Source organism: Oncorhynchus masou, chromosome 33 (genome assembly GCF_036934945.1).
Source record: "Oncorhynchus masou masou isolate Uvic2021 chromosome 33, UVic_Omas_1.1, whole genome shotgun sequence".
Lineage (NCBI taxonomy): Eukaryota > Metazoa > Chordata > Actinopteri > Salmoniformes > Salmonidae > Oncorhynchus > Oncorhynchus masou.
In genome coordinates, this window is record NC_088244.1 from 29,235,739 (window position 1) to 29,260,738 (window position 25,000).

General features: G+C 47.8%; 1 protein-coding gene across 4 annotated transcripts in view; it reads left to right on the forward strand.

The window, feature by feature from the left end:
• LOC135528202 (signal peptide, CUB and EGF-like domain-containing protein 3) overlaps positions 1-25,000 on the forward strand; it is a 117,753-nt gene that overhangs the window by 60,750 nt on the left and 32,003 nt on the right. For 2 of the 4 annotated variants that reach the window (XM_064957121.1, XM_064957122.1), the window contains exons 5-7: positions 15,973-16,119; positions 16,971-17,087; positions 21,717-21,764. In XM_064957121.1, the coding sequence (XP_064813193.1) occupies positions 15,973-16,119; positions 16,971-17,087; positions 21,717-21,764 (312 nt within the window). The remainder of the gene's footprint in view (positions 1-15,972; positions 16,120-16,970; positions 17,088-21,716; positions 21,765-25,000) is intronic. The other 2 variants (XM_064957123.1, XM_064957124.1) reach the window with 1 other exon arrangement.

The following is a 25,000-nucleotide window of genomic DNA, read 5'->3' on the forward strand; positions in this document are numbered from 1 at the left end:
GATATCTGGTGAGATCTTGGAGAGGGCCTTGAGAATTGTGTGGTATGTACTAATCATACCAATCAATGTGCTATAGTCTTGAAGTGTGTTGTTGGCTGACAAGTGTCTAGCACATCATTTTCCTCAGCTCTGTTCAAACATGGTTACCATAGCTACATTATGTTGATGAATCCGAGAATATAACTAAGTGTCCTTTGTTTACACTGCTTACCGCTAAATTCACATTCAGTCATTTTTAGTCAGCTACCGGACCATTGGGACGACCAATGAGTTTCTAGTAATCTCTTCCCTTTACAGTAGGACATGACTATACTTTCCATTCCTGGAAATGTTTACTTCCTCATTGAAAACCACTTCCTGTGTTTGGAGAGTTCAGTAGCTTCCCAGGGGGGTTGTTTGCCCTTGTGAAATGAGACTTGCTGGCTGGGTCTCTCATCTCGTCTAACACTCACACACTCACACACTCACACACTCACACACACACACACACACACACACACACACACACACACACACACACACACACACACACACACACACACACACACACACACACACACACACACACACACACACACATGCTAGAGTTTTTAATTGACTTTAGCTTTAAGCACAGTTTTTGAGACACATTCTATTATAGCATTTGTGTACATCAGGACATTTGATTTCATGTCCAGGCCATAACTGCAGCAGAAATGTGAATGCTATAAATGTGATAACATCCATTACACATGGTGGCATCATAGTTTTGCTGCTTCACTGCGGCTACAGTATTTTAGTATGAGAGAAGCTGAGATAGGTGCCAGTGATCCCTGACATGAAACATTCTTCATCACCAGGGGACATGTAACCCACTTGCTGAACAGAGTAGTAGCTAATTGTCCCTAATTTATCTAACTCCTTTATCTGCGTTGCCATGGAGAGTATCAGGTGCTTGTTTTATACACGGCACACAGGACTATATGACTGTTATTTCTATTTCTGTTTCTTTTCTATATGCTTTGAGAGATTTTTTGTATTCTTAAGTGTTTCCCAATATATGATATGGTGCCATGGCTGGCTATAGCCAGTCGTGTAAAAAGAGAAGCCTCTCTTTCTCCTGGAGCCCCTACTGTGAAGGGCTTGTAGTGTCCCTTCCCTTCCCATTCCTGGAGCTGGATCTCAGCATGCCTGCCTGTCTGGCTGTATGCTGGCCGCAGAGCTGTTTTTACAAGTGCAGGAGTGGCTGCTCCATTGCTCTGCAGTCCGACCGTATAACTAGGCTCTTTTCCTATTCTGGGGAAGTGGAGCGAGTGGAACGTCCCGCACTCCCATGGCCACCTATTAGGTCTCACCATTAGTCCAGCATCAAAGACTGTTTCTCTAGAAGACCTACAGGACACTGTCCCGCTCCTCCATTCTGTCTTTTTCTGTCTCTCCCTCTCTTTCTCTCGCTTTCTCTTTCTCTGCAATTCTCTCCCTCTCACCCTCTTTTTCATTCCTTCTCTCTCACTCTCCTCTCACTCTCTGCCCTCTCTCTCCTACTTACTCCCGCTCTCTCTCCCTCCCTCTCTCTGTCTCTTTTGCACCTCACCCCCCCTCCCACTTTCTCTCATCTCCATTTCTAATTTACCTTCAGTTGCTGTTCCCTCTTTGTCTAGACTGGGCTTTCATTGGCCTCATGACTCCCCGCACTTCAACAAATATAACAAATATATACATCAGTGGCTTCGGCTCTAGCAAGTTTTGACTGCCCTACTGTTGAATCATCCATACTTCTTTTGTGTCGGGCATCCTTTTGCATAGTCGGGTTTGTTGAAGGCGTGGCTGCGCTAGCATGCCACAGTCAGAGGGGGTTTTCCACGGACACTTTGACGCCATTGCTTAACCCAGAGGGCATCATGTCTCCTTCTCCTGTCAGATAGACAGCTGCTTTCAGCTGGTCTACCTTTGATTTCAGAAAGAATGTGGCGTTGAAATGACATTTTTCTTTTTATTAAAAAGAGAGGGTGGCCTCCTTTATTTGTGCAGGTATTCTGGTAAGCCTCTGGTGTGTTGTGTTGCTCTATTTTGTTCTGTGTGCCCTTCTCTGTCAGGGGGGGGGGGGTCCGCTGGGAGAGGGAGAGCAGAGGTGACCTTGAAGTGATGAGTGATGAGGAGTGAGGTAGAGAGGGGCATGTCCCACAGTAGCAGGGTTTCCGTTAGCCGGCTTTTGGCCGTTTTTATTTTCTTAAGACAATAAATTCAACTATTGCCGGCCCCCAAAAAAAAAATTTGCAAAAAATAATGCTTTTTATTCATTGACGGAAATACCAGTTGATGGAAATGCATTTGACCGGTTAATTTGATTCATTTAGTGGCATTAAATGTCCCTGTGTCCAACACAACTATCACACGTGCACAGCATAATATTGTGAGCGGGATTTCTCCTGCTGCTCCTCAGTTGGTTGTTGCTGGAGTAAAACATGTGCTTTTATAAACCCATTCATTGCGCAACAATTCAAAATGACAGGGGTTAACGGGACATTTAATACTGGTGACATATGTAATGGGGAATTGATGAAATAAATACAAAATCAAAGGGCACACATTTCACACAATAAAGCAATGAATGCACAAGAATTGGCTGGAGACAGCTGAGCCATTCTGGAGAGAGACTCGACCTGTATCTTCTCCATACACCCCTCCCCTTCTTCTTGTCTCAACATTTTAAATTGTACTCAAGACACATTATTTTCACACATATTTCAGATGCTTTTCACTGAATGCTGCTGTTCAATTATCAGCTAGCCTATTGCCAAATTGCGAGCTTCCCAAATAGGCATAGACCTACAAACTTGTGATTTTAAGTAATCCACTGCTATTGTTTTTAATAAGCTAATGATCCTCAATTCCTCTTTGCCTAAGTCATGCTTTCTGGATAAGTATTTTTAATTATTTTAGTTATTTCTGTATAGACAGGTGTAATTATATAATTTTGGCAAATGTACTTCCATTTCACTCCCTATTGAACCCACCACTATGCCATTTCTCTCCTGTTCTATTGAACCCACCTCTATGCCATTTCTCTCCTGTTCTATTGAACCCACCTCTATGCCATTTCTCTCCTGTTCTATTGAACCCACCACTATGCCATTTCTCACCTGTTCTATTGAACCCACCTCTATGCCATTTCTCTACTGTTCTATTGAACCCACCACTATGCCATTTCTCTCCTGTTCTATTGAACCCACCACTATGCCATTTCTCTCCTGTTCTATTGAACCCACCATTATGCCATTTCTCTCCTGTTCTATTGAACCCACCTCTATGCCATTTCTCTCCTGTTCTATTGAATCCACCACTATGCCATTTCTCTACTGTTCTATTGAACCCACCACTATGCCATTTCTCTCCTGCTCTTTTGAACCCACCACTATGCCATTTCTCTCCTGTTCTATTGAACCCACCTCAATGCCATTTCTCTCCTGTTCTATTGAACCCACCTCTATGCCATTTCTCTACTGTTCTATTGAACCCACCTCTATGCTATTTCTGTCCTGTTCTATTGAACCCACCTCTATGCCATTTTTCTCCTGTTCTATTGAACCCACCTCTATGCCATTTCTCTCCTGTTCTATTGAATCCACCTCTATGCCATTTCTCTCCTGTTCTATTGAACCCACCTCTATGTCATTTCTCTCCTGTTCTATTGAATCCACCTCTATGCCATTTCTCTACTGTTCTATTGATTTTCATATCAACTTTCTTTCGTTGACCGGAAACCAAAGGCACCATCCCAGTCATATTAGCAACCCGACTTAGTTGTTGCATCTTTAGATCCCCCCCGATTTCTAACAGAGATGTTCATATCTGTAACATATTGAACCACTTTCAGGTGCGCTGTTTAGAATGGTGTTTTCCCGCAAATTGCAAATGTTTGAAATTGACGTTTTATTGTCTGCTTCATTACATGAGTTGCGTGTTCTGTCCAGCAGCATTACCATCATCTTAACGTGATTTCTGTCATTGTGAGTACTGTGGGTGGACGCCATAATGGGTTATGTACCCAATACATATGGGTCTGGTACATTACTCAAATTGCCGGTAAATTAAAATCTTCCAGGTCACGGTGTCTGGCGACACATTTTCCTAACGGAAACCCTGCACAGCAAGTGCTCCAGAATAGACACTCATACAGATGGATGCAGTCACACACACACACACACACACACACACACACACATACACACACACACGGACACACACACACACACACACACACACACACACACACACACACACACACACACACACACACACACACACACACACACACACACACACACACATATATACACACACACACACACACACACACACACACACACACACACACACACACACACACACACACACACACACACACACACACACACACACAACAACAACAACAACAACAGCAACAAGAAATAATCAATACACCCACAGCTAGAGAAGCAGAGGCACGTGAGAAAAGCCTTCAAAATCATGTCTTATCTAGTCTCTTAAACAAAACGTATTTAAACCACTTAGCAATACAATAGTTAGGATCATTAGAAAACTATGCAAGTATTGTTTTGGAAACATACTATAGAAATGATGTCATTAGGTTTGTTGGTAGTTTAGGTGCCTTTCATGCTAACCACAGACATGCAGATGTATCCTATGGGAAAATATAATTCCACAATCATCTGCCACTTTCCCTGTCTGGGACTGTTTATGCCCTCTCCCTCTTCCCAATAAGCCAATAAGCTGCTGCTGTAACTGGGCCTGTGGGAGTTGAACGGAACCAACGGTTGGCAGAAGGGCCCAAACAGTAGTACTTGGCTAAGTGAGCTGGATCTGCTGTCTCTTTGAGGGCATTCGCTTGCCATCGGGACGGCGCTCGGTCGAGACGTGGAACCCCTGGATGCCCTGTTGCTCCCCGGGCCCATCTGTACCCTGGCCCGGTCCCGCCTCTCCGCCTTTTCCATGCGCTGACATTTTTATCCTCCTGTTAAAAACTTTTAACGGCCCATTATCTAAGAGGAAGGAATGCTGCTTTAATTGCCTGGTCGCTCCAAACGCACATTGTGTTGAGTTCCAGATGAACATAAATGACTGCATTAGAGGACTGTAACTGTGGTTGGATATGAACATTGAGACAAACAAAACTGTTCTCTGGGCAGCATGTGTAGGTTTATTTCTCCATTCATTACATCCTGTCCTCTCTTTAGATTTGAGTTTTTCTTTGGAGGGAAGTGTCCCTGTACAGTAATCGTCAGAGATGCACAGAACAGGAATGTATTTGTTGAAAGCTCTTGAGAAATGTTTAGCATCTTTTACTTTGTCCCACTGCGCTTTCAAAGTATTAGCCTTGAGCCTGAACACTATTGTGTCTGGAGCAGGAGCTGGAGCAGAGAGGGAGCAGGAGCTGGAGCAGAGAGGAAGCAGAGAGGGAGCAGGAGCTGGAGCAGAGAGGGAGCAGAGAGGGAGCAGGAGCTGGAGCAGAGAGGGAGCAGGAGCTGGAGCAGAGAGGGAGCAGAGAGGGAGCAGGAGCTGGAGCAGAGAGGGAGCAGGAGCTGGAGCAGAGAGGGAGTAGAGAGGGAGAAGGTGGTTCTAGATGAGTTAGTTTTGGGCTGCTGCGGTGGCACTGCAGCACAGTAGTCCCTGAGTTACAAGCCTCTCCTGAGTGTCTGGTGTACAGGTCACGACCTGGTTGGTTGGATATTTCTGCTGTGGCTAAGTCGCTTCTGGGGAAAAGGTCTCTTTTTCTCTCTCTCTCTCTCTCTTACTGTTCTTTGTGCTAATTGCCGGGTGTTCTTTTTTTCCACCACTGCAGTCAGTGGTTTTTGATGATCGCTCTCCGTGTTCAATAGTGTGAGAACCAATGTCTAGTCTGTCCCCTGGTAACCATTTGGAAGGTTCCCCTCTGGCTCCATGACTTTAACCCATATTGCTTATTCAGCAATCCATCTATAAAGTGCCCTGTGATATTTGTGTTGGTTTCTACACATAGAGTTATGTCTTATGGGTCTTGTCTCCGTGGACTGCTGGTGTTTGCAGGCCACAGTTCCTTATTTTCCTCCATCACTTCTCCCAGTTACTTTGCGATGGGCCATTCTTTTTTCTGCATCCCTATTATTTATTTATATTTCATTTCTCGACAAGAGACCCCGCATAAATTACAATAGCTGTAGTAGTAATGATAAAAACTGTAGGTATTTGGCAGCCAGTTGAAGGGAACTGCGGAGGGTGGTTCCATAGCATGGCCAGGGAGAAAAGGGCCATTGTGTCAGCACTTTGGCTTTTATAGGTCCTCAGAGAGAACAGGGCCCAGTTTCTGGCCCTGGCCTGACCCGCTATTGATGGATGGGTCTGCGGTATTAAGGGAGAGGGGTGTCAGATAGGTCTCATATAGGTGGGGAGAGTGTGGGGGAATTTTGGGGATGTACGTTGTGACCCTGGTAAGTGATCTTGGGTCTCTTAGGGGCTGCCAAGTGGGAAACTCTATCCCTCTTTGTGTTCACAAATGTCTGTCTGTGTGTTAGGTTCACCTCCCCTCTGTCTGTGTGTTGGGTTCACCTCCCCTCTGTCTGTGTGTTGGGTTCACCTCCTGTCTGTCTGTTTGTTGGGTTCACCTCCCCTCTGTCTGTGTGTTAGGTTCACCTCCCCTCTGTCTGTGTGTTGGGTTCACCTCCTGTCTGTCTGTTTGTTGGGTTCACCTCCCCTCTGTCTGTTTGTTGGGTTCACTACCCCTCTGTCTGTTTGTTGGGTTCACCTCCTGTCTGTCTGTTTGTTGGGTTCACCTCCCCTCTGTCTGTGTGTTGGGTTCACCTCCCCTCTGTCTGTTTGTTGGGTTCACCTCCCCTCTGTCTGTGTGTTGGGTTCACCTCCTGTCTGTCTGTGTGTTGGGTTCACCTCCCCTCTGTCTGTGTGTTAGGTTCACCTCCCCTCTGTCTGTGTGTTGGGTTCACCTCCTGTCTGTCTGTTTGTTGGGTTCACCTCCCCTCTGTCTGTTTGTTGGGTTCACCTCCCCTCTGTCTGTTTGTTGGGTTCACTACCCCTCTGTCTGTTTGTTGGGTTCACCTCCTGTCTGTCTGTTTGTTGGGTTCACCTCCCCTCTGTCTGTTTGTTGGGTTCACCTCCCCTCTGTCTGTTTGTTGGGTTCACCTCCCCTCTGTCTGTGTGTTGGGTTCACCTCCCCTCTGTCTGTTTGTTGGGTTCACCTCCCCTCTGTCTGTGTGTTGGGTTCACCTCCCCTCTGTCTGTTTGTTGGGTTCACCTCCCCTCTGTCTGTGTGTTGGGTTCACCTCCCCTCTGTCTGTTTGTTGGGTTCACTACCCCTCTGTCTGTGTGTTGGGTTCACCTCCCCTCTGTCTGTTTGTTGGGTTCACCTCCCCTCTGTCTGTGTGTTGGGTTCACCTCCCCTCTGTCTGTGTGTTGGGTTCACCTCCTGTCTGTCTGTTTGTTGGGTTCACTCCCCTCTGTCTGTTTGTTGGGTTCACCTCCCCTCTGTCTGTTTGTTGGGTTCACTACCCCTCTGTCTGTTTGTTGGGTTCACTACCCCTCTGCCTGTGTGTTGGGTTCACCTCCCGTCTGTCTGTGCGTTGGGTTCACGACCCCTCTGTCTGTTTGTTGGGTTCACAGCCCCTCTGTCTGTTTGTTGGGTTCACTACCCGTCTGTCTGTGTGTTGGGTTCACTACCCCTCTGCCTGTGTGTTGGGTTCACCTCCCGTCTGTCTGTGCGTTGGGTTCACGACCCCTCTGTCTGTTTGTTGGGTTCACCTCCCCTCTGTCTGTTTGTTGGGTTCACCTCCCCTCTGTCTGTGTGTTGGGTTCACGACCCCTCTGTCTGTTTGTTGGGTTCACCTCCCCTCTGTCTGTTTGTTGGGTTCACCTCCCCTCTGTCTGTTTGTTGGGTTCACTACCCCTCTGCCTGTGTGTTGGGTTCACCTCCCGTCTGTCTGTGCGTTGGGTTCACGACCCCTCTGTCTGTTTGTTGGGTTCACCTCCCCTCTGTCTGTTTGTTGGGTTCACCTCCCCTCTGTCTGTGTGTTGGGTTCACCTCCCCTCTGTCTGTGTGTTGGGTTCACCTCCCCTCTGTCTGTGTGTTGGGTTCACCTCCCCTCTGTCTGTGTGTTGGGTTCACCTCCCCTCTGTCTGTGTGTTGGGTTCACCTCCCCTCTGCCTGTGTGTTGGGTTCACCTCCCGTCTGCCTGTGTGTTGGGTTCACCTCCCGTCTGTCTGTGTGTTGGGTTCACCTCCTGTCTGTCTGTGTGTTGGGTTCACCTCCTGTCTGTCGGTGTGTTTTGGGTTCACCTCCTGTCTGTCTGTGTGTTGAGTTCACCTCCCGTCGGTCTGTGTGTTTGGTTCACCTCCTGTCTGTTTGTGTGTTGAGTTCACCTCCCGTCTGTCTGTGTGTTTGGTTCACCTCCTGTCTGTCTGTGTGTTGGGTTCACCTCCCTGTCTGTCTGTTTGTTGGGTTCACCTCCCCTCTGTCTGTTTGTTGGGTTCACCTCCCCTCTGTCTGTTTGTTGGGTTCACTACCCCTCTGTCTGTTTGTTGGGTTCACCTCCTGTCTGTCTGTTTGTTGGGTTCACCTCCCCTCTGTCTGTGTGTTGGGTTCACCTCCCCTCTGTCTGTTTGTTGGGTTCACCTCCCCTCTGTCTGTGTGTTGGGTTCACCTCCCCTCTGTCTGTTTGTTGGGTTCACCTCCCCTCTGTCTGTGTGTTGGGTTCACCTCCCCTCTGTCTGTTTGTTGGGTTCACCTCCCCTCTGTTTGTGTGTTGGGTTCACCTCCCCTCTGTCTGTTTGTTGGGTTCACTACCCCTCTGTCTGTGTGTTGGGTTCACCTCCCCTCTGTCTGTTTGTTGGGTTCACCTCCCCTCTGTCTGTGTGTTGGGTTCACCTCCTCTGTCTGTGTGTTGGGTTCACCTCCTGTCTGTCTGTTTGTTGGGTTCACCTCCCCTCTGTCTGTTTGTTGGGTTCACCTCCCCTCTGTCTGTTTGTTGGGTTCACTACCCCTCTGTCTGTTTGTTGGGTTCACTACCCCTCTGTCTGTTTGTTGGGTTCACTACCCCTCTGTCTGTGTGTTGGGTTCACTACCCCTCTGCCTGTGTGTTGGGTTCACCTCCCGTCTGTCTGTGCGTTGGGTTCACGACCCCTCTGTCTGTTTGTTGGGTTCACCTCCCCTCTGTCTGTGTGTTGGGTTCACCTCCCCTCTGTCTGTGTGTTGGGTTCACCTCCTGTCTGTCTGTTTGTTGGGTTCACCTCCCCTCTGTCTGTTTGTTGGGTTCACCTCCCCTCTGTCTGTTTGTTGGGTTCACTACCCCTCTGTCTGTTTGTTGGGTTCACTACCCCTCTGCCTGTGTGTTGGGTTCACCTCCCGTCTGTCTGTGCGTTGGGTTCACGACCCCTCTGTCTGTTTGTTGGGTTCACAGCCCCTCTGTCTGTTTGTTGGGTTCACTACCCGTCTGTCTGTGTGTTGGGTTCACTACCCCTCTGCCTGTGTGTTGGGTTCACCTCCCGTCTGTCTGTGCGTTGGGTTCACGACCCCTCTGTCTGTTTGTTGGGTTCACCTCCCCTCTGTCTGTTTGTTGGGTTCACCTCCCCTCTGTCTGTGTGTTGGGTTCACGACCCCTCTGTCTGTTTGTTGGGTTCACCTCCCCTCTGTCTGTTTGTTGGGTTCACCTCCCCTCTGTCTGTTTGTTGGGTTCACTACCCCTCTGCCTGTGTGTTGGGTTCACCTCCCGTCTGTCTGTGCGTTGGGTTCACGACCCCTCTGTCTGTTTGTTGGGTTCACCTCCCCTCTGTCTGTTTGTTGGGTTCACCTCCCCTCTGTCTGTGTGTTGGGTTCACCTCCCCTCTGTCTGTGTGTTGGGTTCACCTCCCCTCTGTCTGTGTGTTGGGTTCACCTCCCCTCTGTCTGTGTGTTGGGTTCACCTCCCCTCTGTCTGTGTGTTGGGTTCACCTCCCCTCTGCCTGTGTGTTGGGTTCACCTCCCGTCTGCCTGTGTGTTGGGTTCACCTCCCGTCTGTCTGTGTGTTGGGTTCACCTCCTGTCTGTCTGTGTGTTGGGTTCACCTCCTGTCTGTCGGTGTGTTTTGGGTTCACCTCCTGTCTGTCTGTGTGTTGAGTTCACCTCCCGTCGGTCTGTGTGTTTGGTTCACCTCCTGTCTGTTTGTGTGTTGAGTTCACCTCCCGTCTGTCTGTGTGTTTGGTTCACCTCCTGTCTGTCTGTGTGTTGGGTTCACCTCCCTGTCTGTCTGTTTGTTGGGTTCACCTCCCCTCTGTCTGTTTGTTGGGTTCACCTCCCCTCTGTCTGTTTGTTGGGTTCACTACCCCTCTGTCTGTTTGTTGGGTTCACCTCCTGTCTGTCTGTTTGTTGGGTTCACCTCCCCTCTGTCTGTGTGTTGGGTTCACCTCCCCTCTGTCTGTTTGTTGGGTTCACCTCCCCTCTGTCTGTGTGTTGGGTTCACCTCCTCTGTCTGTTTGTTGGGTTCACCTCCCCTCTGTCTGTGTGTTGGGTTCACCTCCCCTCTGTCTGTTTGTTGGGTTCACCTCCCCTCTGTTTGTGTGTTGGGTTCACCTCCCCTCTGTCTGTTTGTTGGGTTCACTACCCCTCTGTCTGTGTGTTGGGTTCACCTCCCCTCTGTCTGTTTGTTGGGTTCACCTCCCCTCTGTCTGTGTGTTGGGTTCACCTCCCCTCTGTCTGTGTGTTGGGTTCACCTCCTGTCTGTCTGTTTGTTGGGTTCACCTCCCCTCTGTCTGTTTGTTGGGTTCACCTCCCCTCTGTCTGTTTGTTGGGTTCACTACCCCTCTGTCTGTTTGTTGGGTTCACTACCCCTCTGTCTGTTTGTTGGGTTCACTACCCCTCTGTCTGTGTGTTGGGTTCACTACCCCTCTGCCTGTGTGTTGGGTTCACCTCCCGTCTGTCTGTGCGTTGGGTTCACGACCCCTCTGTCTGTTTGTTGGGTTCACCTCCCCTCTGTCTGTTTGTTGGGTTCACCTCCCCTCTGTCTGTGTGTTGGGTTCACGACCCCTCTGTCTGTTTGTTGGGTTCACCTCCCCTCTGTCTGTTTGTTGGGTTCACCTCCCCTCTGTCTGTTTGTTGGGTTCACTACCCCTCTGCCTGTGTGTTGGGTTCACCTCCCGTCTGTCTGTGCGTTGGGTTCACGACCCCTCTGTCTGTTTGTTGGGTTCACCTCCCCTCTGTCTGTTTGTTGGGTTCACCTCCCCTCTGTCTGTGTGTTGGGTTCACCTCCCCTCTGTCTGTGTGTTGGGTTCACCTCCCCTCTGTCTGTGTGTTGGGTTCACCTCCCCTCTGTCTGTGTGTTGGGTTCACCTCCCCTCTGTCTGTGTGTTGGGTTCACCTCCCCTCTGCCTGTGTGTTGGGTTCACCTCCCGTCTGCCTGTGTGTTGGGTTCACCTCCTGTCTGTCTGTGTGTTGGGTTCACCTCCTGTCTGTCGGTGTGTTTTGGGTTCACCTCCTGTCTGTCTGTGTGTTGAGTTCACCTCCCGTCGGTCTGTGTGTTTGGTTCACCTCCTGTCTGTTTGTGTGTTGAGTTCACCTCCCGTCTGTCTGTGTGTTTGGTTCACCTCCTGTCTGTCTGTGTGTTGGGTTCACCTCCCTGTCTGTCTGTGTGTTGGGTTCACCTCCCCTCTGTCTGTGTGTTGGGTTCACCTCCTGTATGTCTGTGTGTTGGGTTCACCTCCCGTCTGCCTGTGTGTTGGGTTCACCTCCCGTCTGCCTGTGTGTTGGGTTCACCTCCCCTCTGTCTGTGTGTTGGGTTCACCTCCCCTCTGCTTGTGTGTTGGGTTCACCTCCTGTCTGCCTGTGTGTTGGGTTCACCTCCTGTCTGTCTGTGTGTTGGGTTCACCTCCCCTCTGTCTGTGTGTTGGGTTCACCTCCTGTCTGTCGGTGTGTTTTGGGTTCACCTCCTGTCTGTCTGTGTGTTGAGTTCACCTCCCGTCTGCCTGTGTGTTGGGTTCACCTCCCGTCTGTCTGTGTGTTGGGTTCACCTCCCCTCTGCCTGTGTGTTGGGTTCACCTCCTGTCTGCCTGTGTGTTGGGTTCACCTCCCCTCTGTCTGTGTGTTGGGTTCACTTCCCCTCTGCCTGTGTGTTGGGTTCACCTCCCATCTGTCTGTGTGTTGGGTTCACCTCCCCTCTGCCTGTGTGTTGGGTTCACCTCCTGTCTGTCTGTGTGTTGAGTTCACCTCCCGTCTGCCTGTGTGTTTTGTGTTCACCTCCTGTCTGTCGGTGTGTTTTGGGTTCACCTCCCATCTGTCTGTGTGTTGGGTTCACCTCCCCTCTGCCTGTGTGTTGGGTTCACCTCCTGTCTGTCTGTGTGTTGAGTTCACCTCCCGTCGGTCTGTGTGTTTGGTTCACCTCCTGTCTGTTTGTGTGTTGAGTTCACCTCCCGTCTGTCTGTGTGTTTGGTTCACCTCCTGTCTGTCTGTGTGTTGGGTTCACCTCCCTGTCTGTCTGTGTGTTGGGTTCACCTCCCCTCTGTCTGTGTGTTGGGTTCACCTCCTGTATGTCTGTGTGTTGGGTTCACCTCCCGTCTGCCTGTGTGTTGGGTTCACCTCCCGTCTGCCTGTGTGTTGGGTTCACCTCCCCTCTGTCTGTGTGTTGGGTTCACCTCCCCTCTGCTTGTGTGTTGGGTTCACCTCCTGTCTGCCTGTGTGTTGGGTTCACCTCCTGTCTGTCTGTGTGTTGGGTTCACCTCCCCTCTGTCTGTGTGTTGGGTTCACCTCCTGTCTGTCGGTGTGTTTTGGGTTCACCTCCTGTCTGTCTGTGTGTTGAGTTCACCTCCCGTCTGCCTGTGTGTTGGGTTCACCTCCCGTCTGTCTGTGTGTTGGGTTCACCTCCCCTCTGCCTGTGTGTTGGGTTCACCTCCTGTCTGCCTGTGTGTTGGGTTCACCTCCCCTCTGTCTGTGTGTTGGGTTCACTTCCCCTCTGCCTGTGTGTTGGGTTCACCTCCCATCTGTCTGTGTGTTGGGTTCACCTCCCCTCTGCCTGTGTGTTGGGTTCACCTCCTGTCTGTCTGTGTGTTGAGTTCACCTCCCGTCTGCCTGTGTGTTTTGTGTTCACCTCCTGTCTGTCGGTGTGTTTTGGGTTCACCTCCTGTCTGTCTGTGTGTTGGGTTCACCTCCCCTCTGTCTGTGTGTTGGGTTCACCTCCTGTCTGTCGGTGTGTTTTGGGTTCACCTCCCGTCTGCCTGTGTGTTGAGTTCACCTCCCGTCTGCCTGTGTGTTGCGTTTGGCATGGAGCAGTGTGAAAGGACTGTTGAATTTCAACTTCTGCTTGAGTTTCCCCAGCACTGACCTCCTGAGGTTTACTGCACCTTAACTTAAAGAGGGTGTGTTGTTATATGGTCAGTGGACTCCAGTCGTCGTCCCTGTACTTAATGTGTCTCAACCACTGTGGTGGAATGGGTTTTCTGTTCCGAGTTGACCCTCTGTCCTCGGTCTGTTTTTACAGTCAGTGTCTGATTGCTCAGCCTCTCCCATCCTTCTGACTGGGCCTTCACCCCTTTTACGGATCAGGAAAGCAAAAGCTGGGAAGCTTGTCAGAAATGCTGAAGCCTGAGATCGTAAGACCTCTTAACAGGCTTTAGGTGATGGACAGCACTAATGCGACCCATCAACACCCCGTTGATTCTTGCATCCTCAGCTAGACAAAAAAAAGTAGAGAGGGACCTGGAAACATATCTGTCTCTCTGACATCAGCCCCAACTAAGTGAAACTAAATAAAAGGGCCAGTTCAGTTTGTTGGCACGACACGTGGAAAACAAGAGGGTATAATTATGGAAGGCTATGAAGGCAGGCGTTAAAGTACATAAATAAGGCATTAAGGATAAAACTCGGCTCAGCTCTTGTCTCTTTGCCATGGTTCGTCAGCACATTTACACTGACAGTATTTTCTCATCATCACATCATACAGTATGTCCACAGGGCACGCACTTGAAAACTGTAGCATGATTGTCCATGTAGGGTACATTGCAGTCCTCTATAGCATGTAATATATAATAATAACACAATTACCAATTAGCAGACATCTTTATCCAAAGCTCCTTACAGTAGGGTGTGCATACGTTTTTGTATGGGTGGCCTGGCCCTTGGGTAGTTCTGAGATTTACTTACGGTCATGTACACATGTATAGTGCAGTACTTTTAACCAGAGCCCTTCAGGTCCTTGTCAAAAGTAGTGCACTAAATATGGAATAGGGCGCCATTTGGTGTCCTATAAACACATAGAGGTAGAGGAGGGACAGCGGTAGGGGATGAGAGATGTGTTTGGTTTTTAATGAGTTAGTGGGTTTGGGGCTTGTCACTACAGCTGTAATAGTGACATTGAGTCAAATCTCTGCCTGTGATTTATAAAGGTGTCATCCATAATACATAGTAGCATAACTCTCTCCTATCTGAGATATCTACTGTAGTCCTCATCCTCTACATACAACACCCGTTCTGCCAGTCACATTCTGTTAAAGGTCCTCAAAGCACACACATCCCTGGGTCGCTGCTCTTTTCAGTTCGCTTGCAGCTAGCGACTGGAACAAGCTGCAACAGACACTCAAACTGGACAGTTTTATCTCAATCACTTCATTCAAAAACTCCATCATGGACATCTTACTGACAGTTGTGGCTGCTTTGCGTGATGTATTGTTGCCTCTACCTTCTTACCATTTGTGCTGTCTGTGCCCAATAATGTTTGTACCGTGTCTTGTGCTGCTACCATGTTTTGTTGCTACCACATTGTTGTCATGTTGTGTTGCTACCATGCTGTGTTGTCATGTGTTGCTGCCATGCTATGTTGTTGTCTTAGGTCTCTCTTTATGTAGTGTTGTCTCTCTTCTTGTGACGTGTGTTTTTGTCCTATATTTATCCCAGCACCCATCCCCACAGGACGCCTTTTGCCTTTTGGTAGGCAGTCATTGTAAATAAGAATTTGTTCTTAACTGACTTGCCTAGTTAAATAAAGGTACAATAAATGATAATACCACTGACTCCTGTTATAATTTATAACACAAGTGAGACCTGGGATGGAATTCTCTTGAGTCGTGGAAGGTGTTGCACAAGTGACCTTCATACATACATGAGATCAAAATGCTGTATCTGCATGGTTCTTTGAGTGTAGCTTTGAATGGCTAAAAAAACTCAGCTTTTGTGAGATGGCTGTATATAATGGAGTCCAACAAAAGCATCCCTTTGTTGGGTTTGGACAAATAATGGGTCCATGCATCCACAGAAAACTGACCCATTTTAACTGAACCAAAGCATTGTGGTGAGAGTGTAGTTACCCTCTGAAATGTGCTATGTGTTTTTTAGGCCTCTCCTCGCACGCCTCTGAGTTTGAAGAATGTGGCTGAAAGTTCTCCTTAGTGTCCTCTTTTCGGTTAGGGATTACCTCAATTAAGCCTACAGGACTTCAGGATCAACTCCTGGTGGGAGTTAAATCCTTTCTCTAGGCGGGCTAGTTTTTATAGCCTGGCACTGCTGTGTGTTCTAACAGGATATCATCAACACTGGACATTTGGATCAGGGACAACTGTGGATGTCAGTCACCAGGAGCAGACAGGGTTAGGGAGTGTGTGTGTGTGTGTGTGTGTGTGTGTGTGTGTGTGTGTGTGTGTGTGTGTGTGTGTGTGTGTGTGTGTGTGTGTGTGTGTGTGTGTGTGTGTGTGTGTGTGTGTGTGTGTGTGTGTGTGTGTGTGTGTGTGTGTGTGTGAGGGTGGGTGGGTGGGCTGGAGGCTGGTGGGAGGAGCTATAGGAGGACAGGCTCATTGTAATGGCTGGAATGGAAGAAATGGAACAGTATGAAACATATGGAAACCATATGTTTGACTCCATTCCAGCCATTACAATGAGCCTGTCCTCCTATAGCTCCTCCCACCAGACTCCTCTGATGTGGGCGTGGCATCTGGACAAGGACTAGTAAGTAGTACAATCTATCAGGTCACCTCTAACTCACTCTTCTCCCTGCAGTGCGATCAGAGGGCACCAAGGAGGGCCCCACCTGCATGGATAAGAACCATGGCTGTGCTCACATCTGCCGGGAGACACCAAAGGGAGGCATCGCCTGCGAGTGCAGGCCTGGCTTCCAGCTCACCAGGAACATGAGGGACTGCAAGTGTAAGTGGACCCCCTGCTCCCCTCTACACACGAAGCAGAGTCATTATAGTATGACTCCATATAAATCACTTATTATTACGGAGGGTGGAGCAGAACATTCAGCTCTTTCTACCTTCCAATAGATGCATCCAACAGATTTTTAAAACAGCGTGTGAAACCGGTTGTTTCCAAGTGATTCTGTCAGTTTTATCACAACAAATGATTTATACTGTCTGATAATTGACAGTAACTAAGGGAGCGGTCAGCAGGTTTCTGTCAGACAGAGCCATTGTGATGGACAGCACACACTTCCTGTTGCCTTGCAACAAGGCTCATCCTGTCAGGGCTGGGGCCGGGGCTGATGGGGGATTTGCCTGTGTTTGGGTAAGGATTGGAGAAGTGTTATTCCCCAAAAAAGTGACAGCCCAGGAAAAGGGCAAAAGGCGCGGGGGTAGTAGAGTGCAGACAGAATGGAGGAGGAGGCCTTGGCTCTCACCCTCTGGCAGTCTGACATCGTAGGTGTATTGAGAATGCTAATGTCGACACAATCAACACACCACACACACACTCACACGTGCGCACACACACACACACACACACACGCACGCGCACACACACACACACACACACACACACTAAAAAAGCGGTACTCTCACTCCAATATGAGTCCCGTGAGAATCAAACTCTGCAGTTCTGCTCCATTCCACTAAGTAGGTGATGGCTTAGGGGTGTGAGTTCCTTCACACCATGGTGTAAATGGGAGGACTGCCTAAAAGTCTCCATCACACCGAGGTTGAGAGGGTGATGATGTCACAGCACACAGATGACAGTGCAGCATGTTCCTTCTGCTCTAACTGTGTGCTCCTTGACAGTGACCTGTAACTACGGCAACGGGGGTTGCCAGCACATCTGTGAGGAAACGGACCACGGCCCCAGATGTGCGTGTCACATGAAGTTTGCCCTGCACACTGATGGAAAGACATGTGTAGGTGAGTCAGCACCCATTGGACGGGTTGTGGAGGATAACTACCTGAAGGATGTGCTCTGAGATAGAATATGACATGTACTGTATCAATCATATCCACAACCGTACATATTACCAGGTAGTTCCAGAGGCATCTACATCGCCAAGAGTCGACTTCTGCTGCTTTGGCTATTACACACAAAGACAAAAGCTATGCCTCTCTCTGCTGCAGCCTACAGATGTGACCTTTTCTCTCTCTCTCTCTCTCTCTCTCTCTCTCTCTCTCTCTCTCTCTCTCTCTCTCTCTCTCTTTCTCTCTCTCTCTCTCTCTCTCTCTCTTTCTCTCTCTCTTTCTCTCTCTCTTTCTCTCTCTCTCTCTCTCTCTCTCTCTCTCTCTCTCTCTCTCTCTCTCTCTCTCTCTCTCTCTCTCTCTCTCTCTCTCTCTCTCTCTCTCTCTCTCTCTCTCTCTCTCTCTCTTCTTTCTCTCTCCTCTCTCTTTCTTTCTCTCTCTCTCTCTCTCTCTCTCTCTCTCTCTCTCTCTCTTTGTCTCTCTCTGGCTGCATTTGCCTTGCTCTTTCCTCTCTCCCTGCTTCGCTGGACACTGTGCTTCCTCTGCTTCCGCTTCACCACCTCATGTAGCCAGACGCAGCTCCTCTACTCTTTGGGCTTTTGGTCAACTCCTCAATGATGTTACACTGAAAGTATACCTAATCAAAGCCAACCTAAACCTTCATTGACATTTGTAAATGTTGTTTGCTATGGTTGACATGAAGTAATTAAATCGAGGCTGTGTAGAATGACCCCTGGAAAGAGACACGTTGAACCGGATTGATTGGTGTTTTCTGTCAGGTGGATATATAGCATATTTTTAGTTCAGCTTTTGCTGTTTTGTAAGTGAATCGAGGCTGTGGAAAGGCCGGTTGGCTGGTGTCGGTGGCTGGTCAGCTGTTTTGGTTGACTGGTTGGCTGGTTTGAGTGGCTGATTGTCTGGCTGGCTCAGGTTGTCTAGTCCCTCCGCCCTCCACCACGGTGCTGATGAGATCCAGGCCCATGTCAAGGCCTGGTCAACCACCCTATCATTACCACTGTACTCTAGCGAGGCTGCCAGGACGCCACAAAGTCTGCCGTGGCCAAATTCGATGTCTGAGCCACCATTACCAAAACCGAAGAGATCTGCGCCTGACGTGACAGATTAGGGAGCGCTCAGGCAGTTAGGGTCTTGAGTTTCCCTCCACATGCTCGGAAGGTACGGTGGATTGCGGAGGAGGGAGACAAGGGGGACGGGGAGTTGTGGTAGCAGCCCACTCTGCGGTTTGGTGCTGATGCACTCCATCTCTCCAAGAGGCACTATTAGTTAATATAACCACAATAAAATAAACAAACCGCCAAACGAGCCCCTCACAGCAGGCTGACTGACAGGATGATTGGGACTGCTTCAGCCAGGCACTAACATTACTAAAGACAGCCAGACAGCACAGACTGGAAGATGGAGACTCCCAGTGAAAATTAATTTCCTCAGTGAAAATGTGACCAAATAACGATGTAAGAGTTTTTTTTATAGCAGTAATGGAGGATGATTCAAAACTGAAAAACAGCCTGTAAATTAGAGTATTCTGTTCATATAGCCCCAATATACTAGACTACAGTAGTTGAATTGAACAGTGACTACCACTTCAATGCTCTCAGTCCCATGAATAACACTGGAACAGGACCAACTAAACCATTGTTGACCATAGTAGTCCCACAGTGTCTATTGATTTCGTTTTTTAAATTGTATTTTTTTAAACTCATTGTGGTGATGCACTGTGCCACATCTTCATTCATTCTGTTGTCTCAGTCTCTCCACCCAAACTCAGTCATTATTCAATGGGCAGTGCAAAGCACTCTTCTATTTGAAACATTTTGCCTTTCATCTTTCCTGTCACTTTTAGTGCATTGTTGGGGGTTTCGAGTTTATGGGGCAAGTCTCAACACATTTACTTCTACATGCTGTAAACGTACGTATCAGTAGAGCTCCCCGATAGGGAGAAAAACACACACATCAAATTAGCATGGTGCGATTTATCTAAACATATAGCTTACTCATTCCCATCTCTGTCACAGACACGCGAATAAGCACACACACACATAGAGTCAGTAAGTGATGTACTGTATGATCTGATTTACTGTGAGGGAAACTCATCAGATTACCAAATCAAACGTTCCATCAAAGTTGGATTAACACACTGTAACCTTCCCTCTGCGTCTGGTCTCCAGTGTGTTTGCACATACAGTACGTTTCTGTAAAGCAAAGCGTAACAAAACAGAAAGGAGCAGCTATCATGTGGAAGTATACAAGCTGTTAGTACAGCAGGTCATAAACCTCTCCAAATAACAGGCAGATGCAGACATGCTCAGGATCTGCATCATCTTAGAGGCTAGTCACACGCTATGCCATCCACACACACACACCAACAGTGGTAGAAATACTTGTCATACTTGAGTAAATGTAAAGATGCCTTAATAGAAAATGACTCAAGTAAAAGTGAAAGTCACCCAGTAAAATACTACTTGAGTAAAAGTCTAAAAGTGTTTGGTTTTAAATATACTTTTGTATCAAAAGTAAATGTAATTGCTAAAATATTCTAAAAGTGTTTGGTTTTAAATATACTTGAGTATCAAAAGTAAAAGTATAAATCCTTTCAAATTCCTTATATTAAGCAAACTAGATGGCACAATTTTCTTTTCTTTTTTAAATGTACTGATAGCCAGGGGCACACTACAACACTCATACATACAAAGTATTTCTTTTTGGTGAGTCCTCCAGATCATAGGCAGTAGGGATGACCAGGGATGTTCTCTGTTTAGTGAGTCCTCCAGATCATAGGTAGTAGGGAGGACCAGGGATGTTCTCTGTTTAGTGAGTCCTCCAGATCATAGGTAGTAGGGAGGACCAGGGATGTTCTCTGTTTAGTGAGTCCTCCAGATCATAGGTAGTAGGGAGGACCAGGGATGTTCTCTGTTTAGTGAGTCCTCCAGATCATAGGTAGTAGGGAGGACCAGGGATGTTCTCTGTTTAGTGAGTCCTCCAGATCATAGGCAGTAGGGATGACCAGGGATGTTCTCTGTTTAGTGAGTCCTCCAGATCATAGGCAGTAGGGATGACCAGGGATGTTCTCTGTTTAGTGAGTCCTCCAGATCATAGGTAGTAGGGATGACCAGGGATGTTCTCTGTTTAGTGAGTCCTCCAGATCATAGGTAGTAGGGATGACCAGGGATGTTCTCTGTTTAGTGAGTCCTCCAGATCATAGGTAGTAGGGAGGACCAGGGATGTTCTCTGTTTAGTGAGTCCTCCAGATCATAGGTAGTAGGGATGACCAGGGATGTTCTCTGTTTAGTGAGTCCTCCAGATCATAGGTAGTAGGGAGGACCAGGGATGTTCTCTTGATAAGTGTGTGAATTGGACCATTTTCCTGTCCTGCTAAAAATTCAAAAATTAATGAGTACTTTTGGGTGTCAGAGAAAAATGTATGGAGTAAAAAGTACATTATTTTCTTTAGGAATGTAGCGGAGTAAAAGTAAAAGTTGTCAAAAAAATAGAAATAGTGAAGTACAGATACCCCTAAAAACCACTTAAGTAGTACTTTAAAGTATTTTTACTTAATTACTTTACACCTTTGCGTACACACACATATACACACACATACACACACACACACATATGCGCACACACTCACGCATGAGTAAAACAATCTGAGATACCCAAAATATTTTCAGCCTATGCTGGCATGGAATCACCCAGTCATATTGGCATATCCATGGCAACAGAGGATGTAAACAGTGCATGCTGTGTGTGCGGTCTCCTCGCTGAGGTAAAGAATCCTCAACGGTTCTCATGCGTTTCTATGAAAACAGAGAGTGACATGTGTAATCCCTAATTCACCTGAATGACACCAGAGGAATACATGTTCTAAGCATATCGAAGAGAGTAGAGTGTCACACAACATAACACAACAGTAGCACCATGCTCTGAGATGCCACAACGTCTTATTTTTAACCCTGAATGCCTGGCAACAAAGCATGATGGTAAATCTGTCCGTCTTTGAGCTGTCTTCTCTTACCAACCACTAACTACTGTATATGACTCTTGCTATAATGGCTTGCAGAGTTTGCACTAACTTGGCTTTACCTCAAGTCTGCCTCCTTCTTGAACGTGTGGCTCTTGTATGTGCATGATTGCATGGTGTGGGTTTCTGCCTTTGTCTGCCTTTGTCATTAGAGGTGACCCTCTGGTTCTAGCGAGTTATCTATCATAGCCATTTTCTGTTTTGATTTAGAATGTACACAACATTGTCTGGCCAGCCATCCATTCATTATCAATAGTACAATTATTATCAATAGTTTTGCCCTTGTGACAAATCAATGGTTTTCTGCAACTCCTCTGGGCATTGATTCTGAGTGTTTCATCTGGGAGAGATGGATGACTTATGTGTTTCATGAATATGCTTAGTGAACCCAGAAATGGGGGCAATTCCATTGAACAGTACACCACTAAAGTACGGTATTATATACATAGAGGATTATTCTCATGATGACATCTCAGATGTTCGGCCCATGTTTCTAAATGGAGCACTAAAGCAGTATTTTTGCAATGTATGTGTATATGTGTGCGCAGGGGAGAGGAGTGTCCAGAACCAGGCAGCCCCACAGCTGTTCCCCAATGGTAAATATCTCTGTTCCTCTGGCTCCTCTGGCTCCTCTCTGGGGGGCTCCACTGACCCCCTGACTCCTCCTGACTGCGCCCCTCTGTCCTTCCATATGGGTGTGGGGTGTAGGCCGGCCGACCCTGGGGAAACTAACTAACCTAACACACATTGCACCCCTCCCAAAGGGGCATCATCCCTCTCTGACCCCTGACCTTTGGCACCTCCCCACCTTCCTCTTCCTTCTGTGAATGCCCTTTCAATAACAATGGTGGCTGCCCATGTCAAACCACGCCTTTTCAAAACACAGCTGCTGTTAGGAAAATAAGCCTTCAACTTACCAGCACAAAACAATATGATGAAAATGAAAGACAGATAAGAGATATATGGGATGTATTGAATGCTACAATATAGAGGCTTTAGAATAGACTTCCTGGTTCTGTATCATAGAGCAGCCCTTCCCTACCTAGAGTTAATCCCTGGCCAATCTGTTCTGTCTGAGCCTTTCATAAACTTTCTATGCCTCCTTTGAGGGCTGCATGTGGATGTGCTGGTGAAAGCCAGGCTAAGTGAATAGCCCGACTCAAAGTCCTCAACCTCTCTCTTCCAATTACTGTGATGGCTCTTTAGAAACAGGCCAAGCCAAGGGCCCTGATGTTTATTTGTGTTTTGATACAACTGCTAGGAAGAGAATTAAGCCCTGAGCTGTGCCGAGCACCTATCCGTGGCCGGTTTTGGAATGCTTTCACAGAGTGTTAGTGCTTGAGAGGGAGCCAGAGGCACGGCCATGACTTGACACTCAGCCACACAATAGACTGAACATAGAATACCTCTCTGTTCTAAAGTTTTACGTATTCTTCCACTTGGAGAAATGTACATTACAGGTTTGATGTTTTTCAAGATGACTCTTAACATTTAAGATTGGGTGTAGAGTGTAAAACAGTCACTCTCTCTATCTAGCTCAATATTATGATCAATATAATTGGAGATTTTTTTTGCTGTATAAATTATGCTGTTATGATCTGACAGAAGTGACAAGAGAAATAAGCAGAGAGAGAGTGCGAGAGAGGGAGAGAGAGAGAGAGAGAGAGAGAAAGAGAGAGAGAGAGAGAAAGAGAGAGAGAGAGAGAGAGCAAGAAAGAAGACAGAGGGAGAGCGGGAGAGGAGGAGTGAGTGAGAGAGAGGGAGAGGAGGAGGGAGAGAGAGAGAGGGAGAGGAGGAGTGAGAGAGAGAGGGGGAGAGGAGGAGGGAGCGAGAGAGAGGGAGAGGAGGAGGGAGAGAGAGAGAGGGAGAGGAGGAGGGAGAGAGAGAGAGGGAGAGAAGGAGGGAGAGAGAGAGAGGGAGAGGAGGAGGGAGAAAGAGGGAGAGGAGGAGGGAGAGAGAGAGAGAGGGAGAGGAGGAGGGAGAGAGAGAGGGGGAGAGGAGGAGGGAGAGAGAGAGAGGGAGAGGAGGAGGGAGAGTGAGAGAGGGAGAGGAGGAGGGAGAGAGAGCGAGAGAGAGAGAGGGAGAGAGAGAGAGGGAGAGGAGGAGGGAGAGAGAGAGAGGGAGAGGAGGAGGGAGAGAGGGAGAGGAGGAGGAAGAGAGAGAGAGAGAGAGAGGGAGAGGAGGAGGGAGAGAGAGAGAGAGAGCGAGAGAGGGAAATAGATCATTGTGAGTGAGTTACCATGGTGGCTCATGCTTTCTGCTGAGGTTTCAGTCAGCTCAAACTGAGCTCAAAGAGCATTGCTTAATGAGCCCAGAAATCCATACAGCCAAGTCTGACTAAAGCTCGCTCTTGGGGTTGCTTTCAAAGCTACAGCAGTAAAGGAAATTTGCAAAACATTTTCAGGGGTTGTTATCGTCCTATTGTTTTTTGTATTATTGAAAAAGCATTCCCTGCATAATTTTTCTTCCATCTGAAATAACCTTTTTGTGCACTATTTTCAGAATAACCCAATTCTAACTGCATGTCTGCTGCTAGGTGAACTCAGAGGCTTGGATTTGGAGGAGTATGTGTGTGTGTCTGTGTTTCTTTGTTGTTGTTCAAATAAACCATACATAATTCAATGCTGATTTCTCATTTTTAATGCTTATAAAATCTTTGGTTCAACTATCCAATTGATGGTAACAGCCACTTTGGACTTGTTGCCTATGTCCTCCCAAAATCAAATGTATTTTATTGGCAGCCAGCAAGCGGTATGTCACCCCTTGGCAAACAACCAAAGCTTATCACCACGTAGGTGTAATTTGGCAGTCAAATGACAAAGCTTTGTTATTGCTTCAGGGACATAGGTACACTGTACATTACATCAACATGTGGAACTGATACAAATCAACACCGTACATATCAGAGCCTTCATATTGTGAATATTTACTAAAGTCTGCCCATATAACCCAATACACTGAGTGTGGACGTGGCTGGTCTGCATCCTGTATCCAGAAAACACAACCCACACACATACCAGAGCGTGTCTCCCTCTTCCTTTTTGGCAAGCCATAATCATCATAAATATTTCTCTACCCTCATGATCATTAGTGTTTGGTGTGATACTGCCTCTCTTAGCGTTTTGGAGGCATGTCGTGACAGTGCTGCATCACCCGGTCTGCCAACTCTCAGTGCCTCACAGACAGTGAGCGACTTGGACAAACACACTGGTTGTGCCACTCTCCCCCGCACAGCACCACCGTGGTTCGCTAGGAATGCTCTCTCTCTCTCTCTACCCCAGCGCAGCGCCCATGGACTTTCACAGGATGGCTGGATCATGGTCTTTAGGTTACAGCCAAAACCAGCCCCAGGCCCATATCAGCACCAAACTGCTTGGGATCTCTGTCACAGTGTCGCCGTGATGCCACTGTCTTCCAGATGTGAAACAAGCAATAAAAACACACTTTCTCCCACCTAAATAGCATTCCTTGATCTATGACTTGCAGTAGAGTTGATGTGTATCAAAGGGGTTTGGTCTACCCCATCATGGCTGCTCCCTGTAGCACAGTTTCTTATTAGCTTAGGTATTCCCCACAGAGATCCAGTTATTCTCTGTGGAGACCGGGGCAGCTGTGCTTCCTCTGTGGTGCCACGTGTGAGAAGCCCTCTCCACACCAGTTTCAACCCTCTCAGCAGTCTGCGGTGAAGCCCACGGCCAGGCCAGCTGTTCTGGTGCACTTTATGAGATAGGCTCTTGGGTATTTAATAGACCTAGTTTGTGAAATAACTGCCGACTGGTATCCCTCAGCTTATTAGAGGAAAAGTGATGCTATGTGCTTCTCTAAGAGTGAC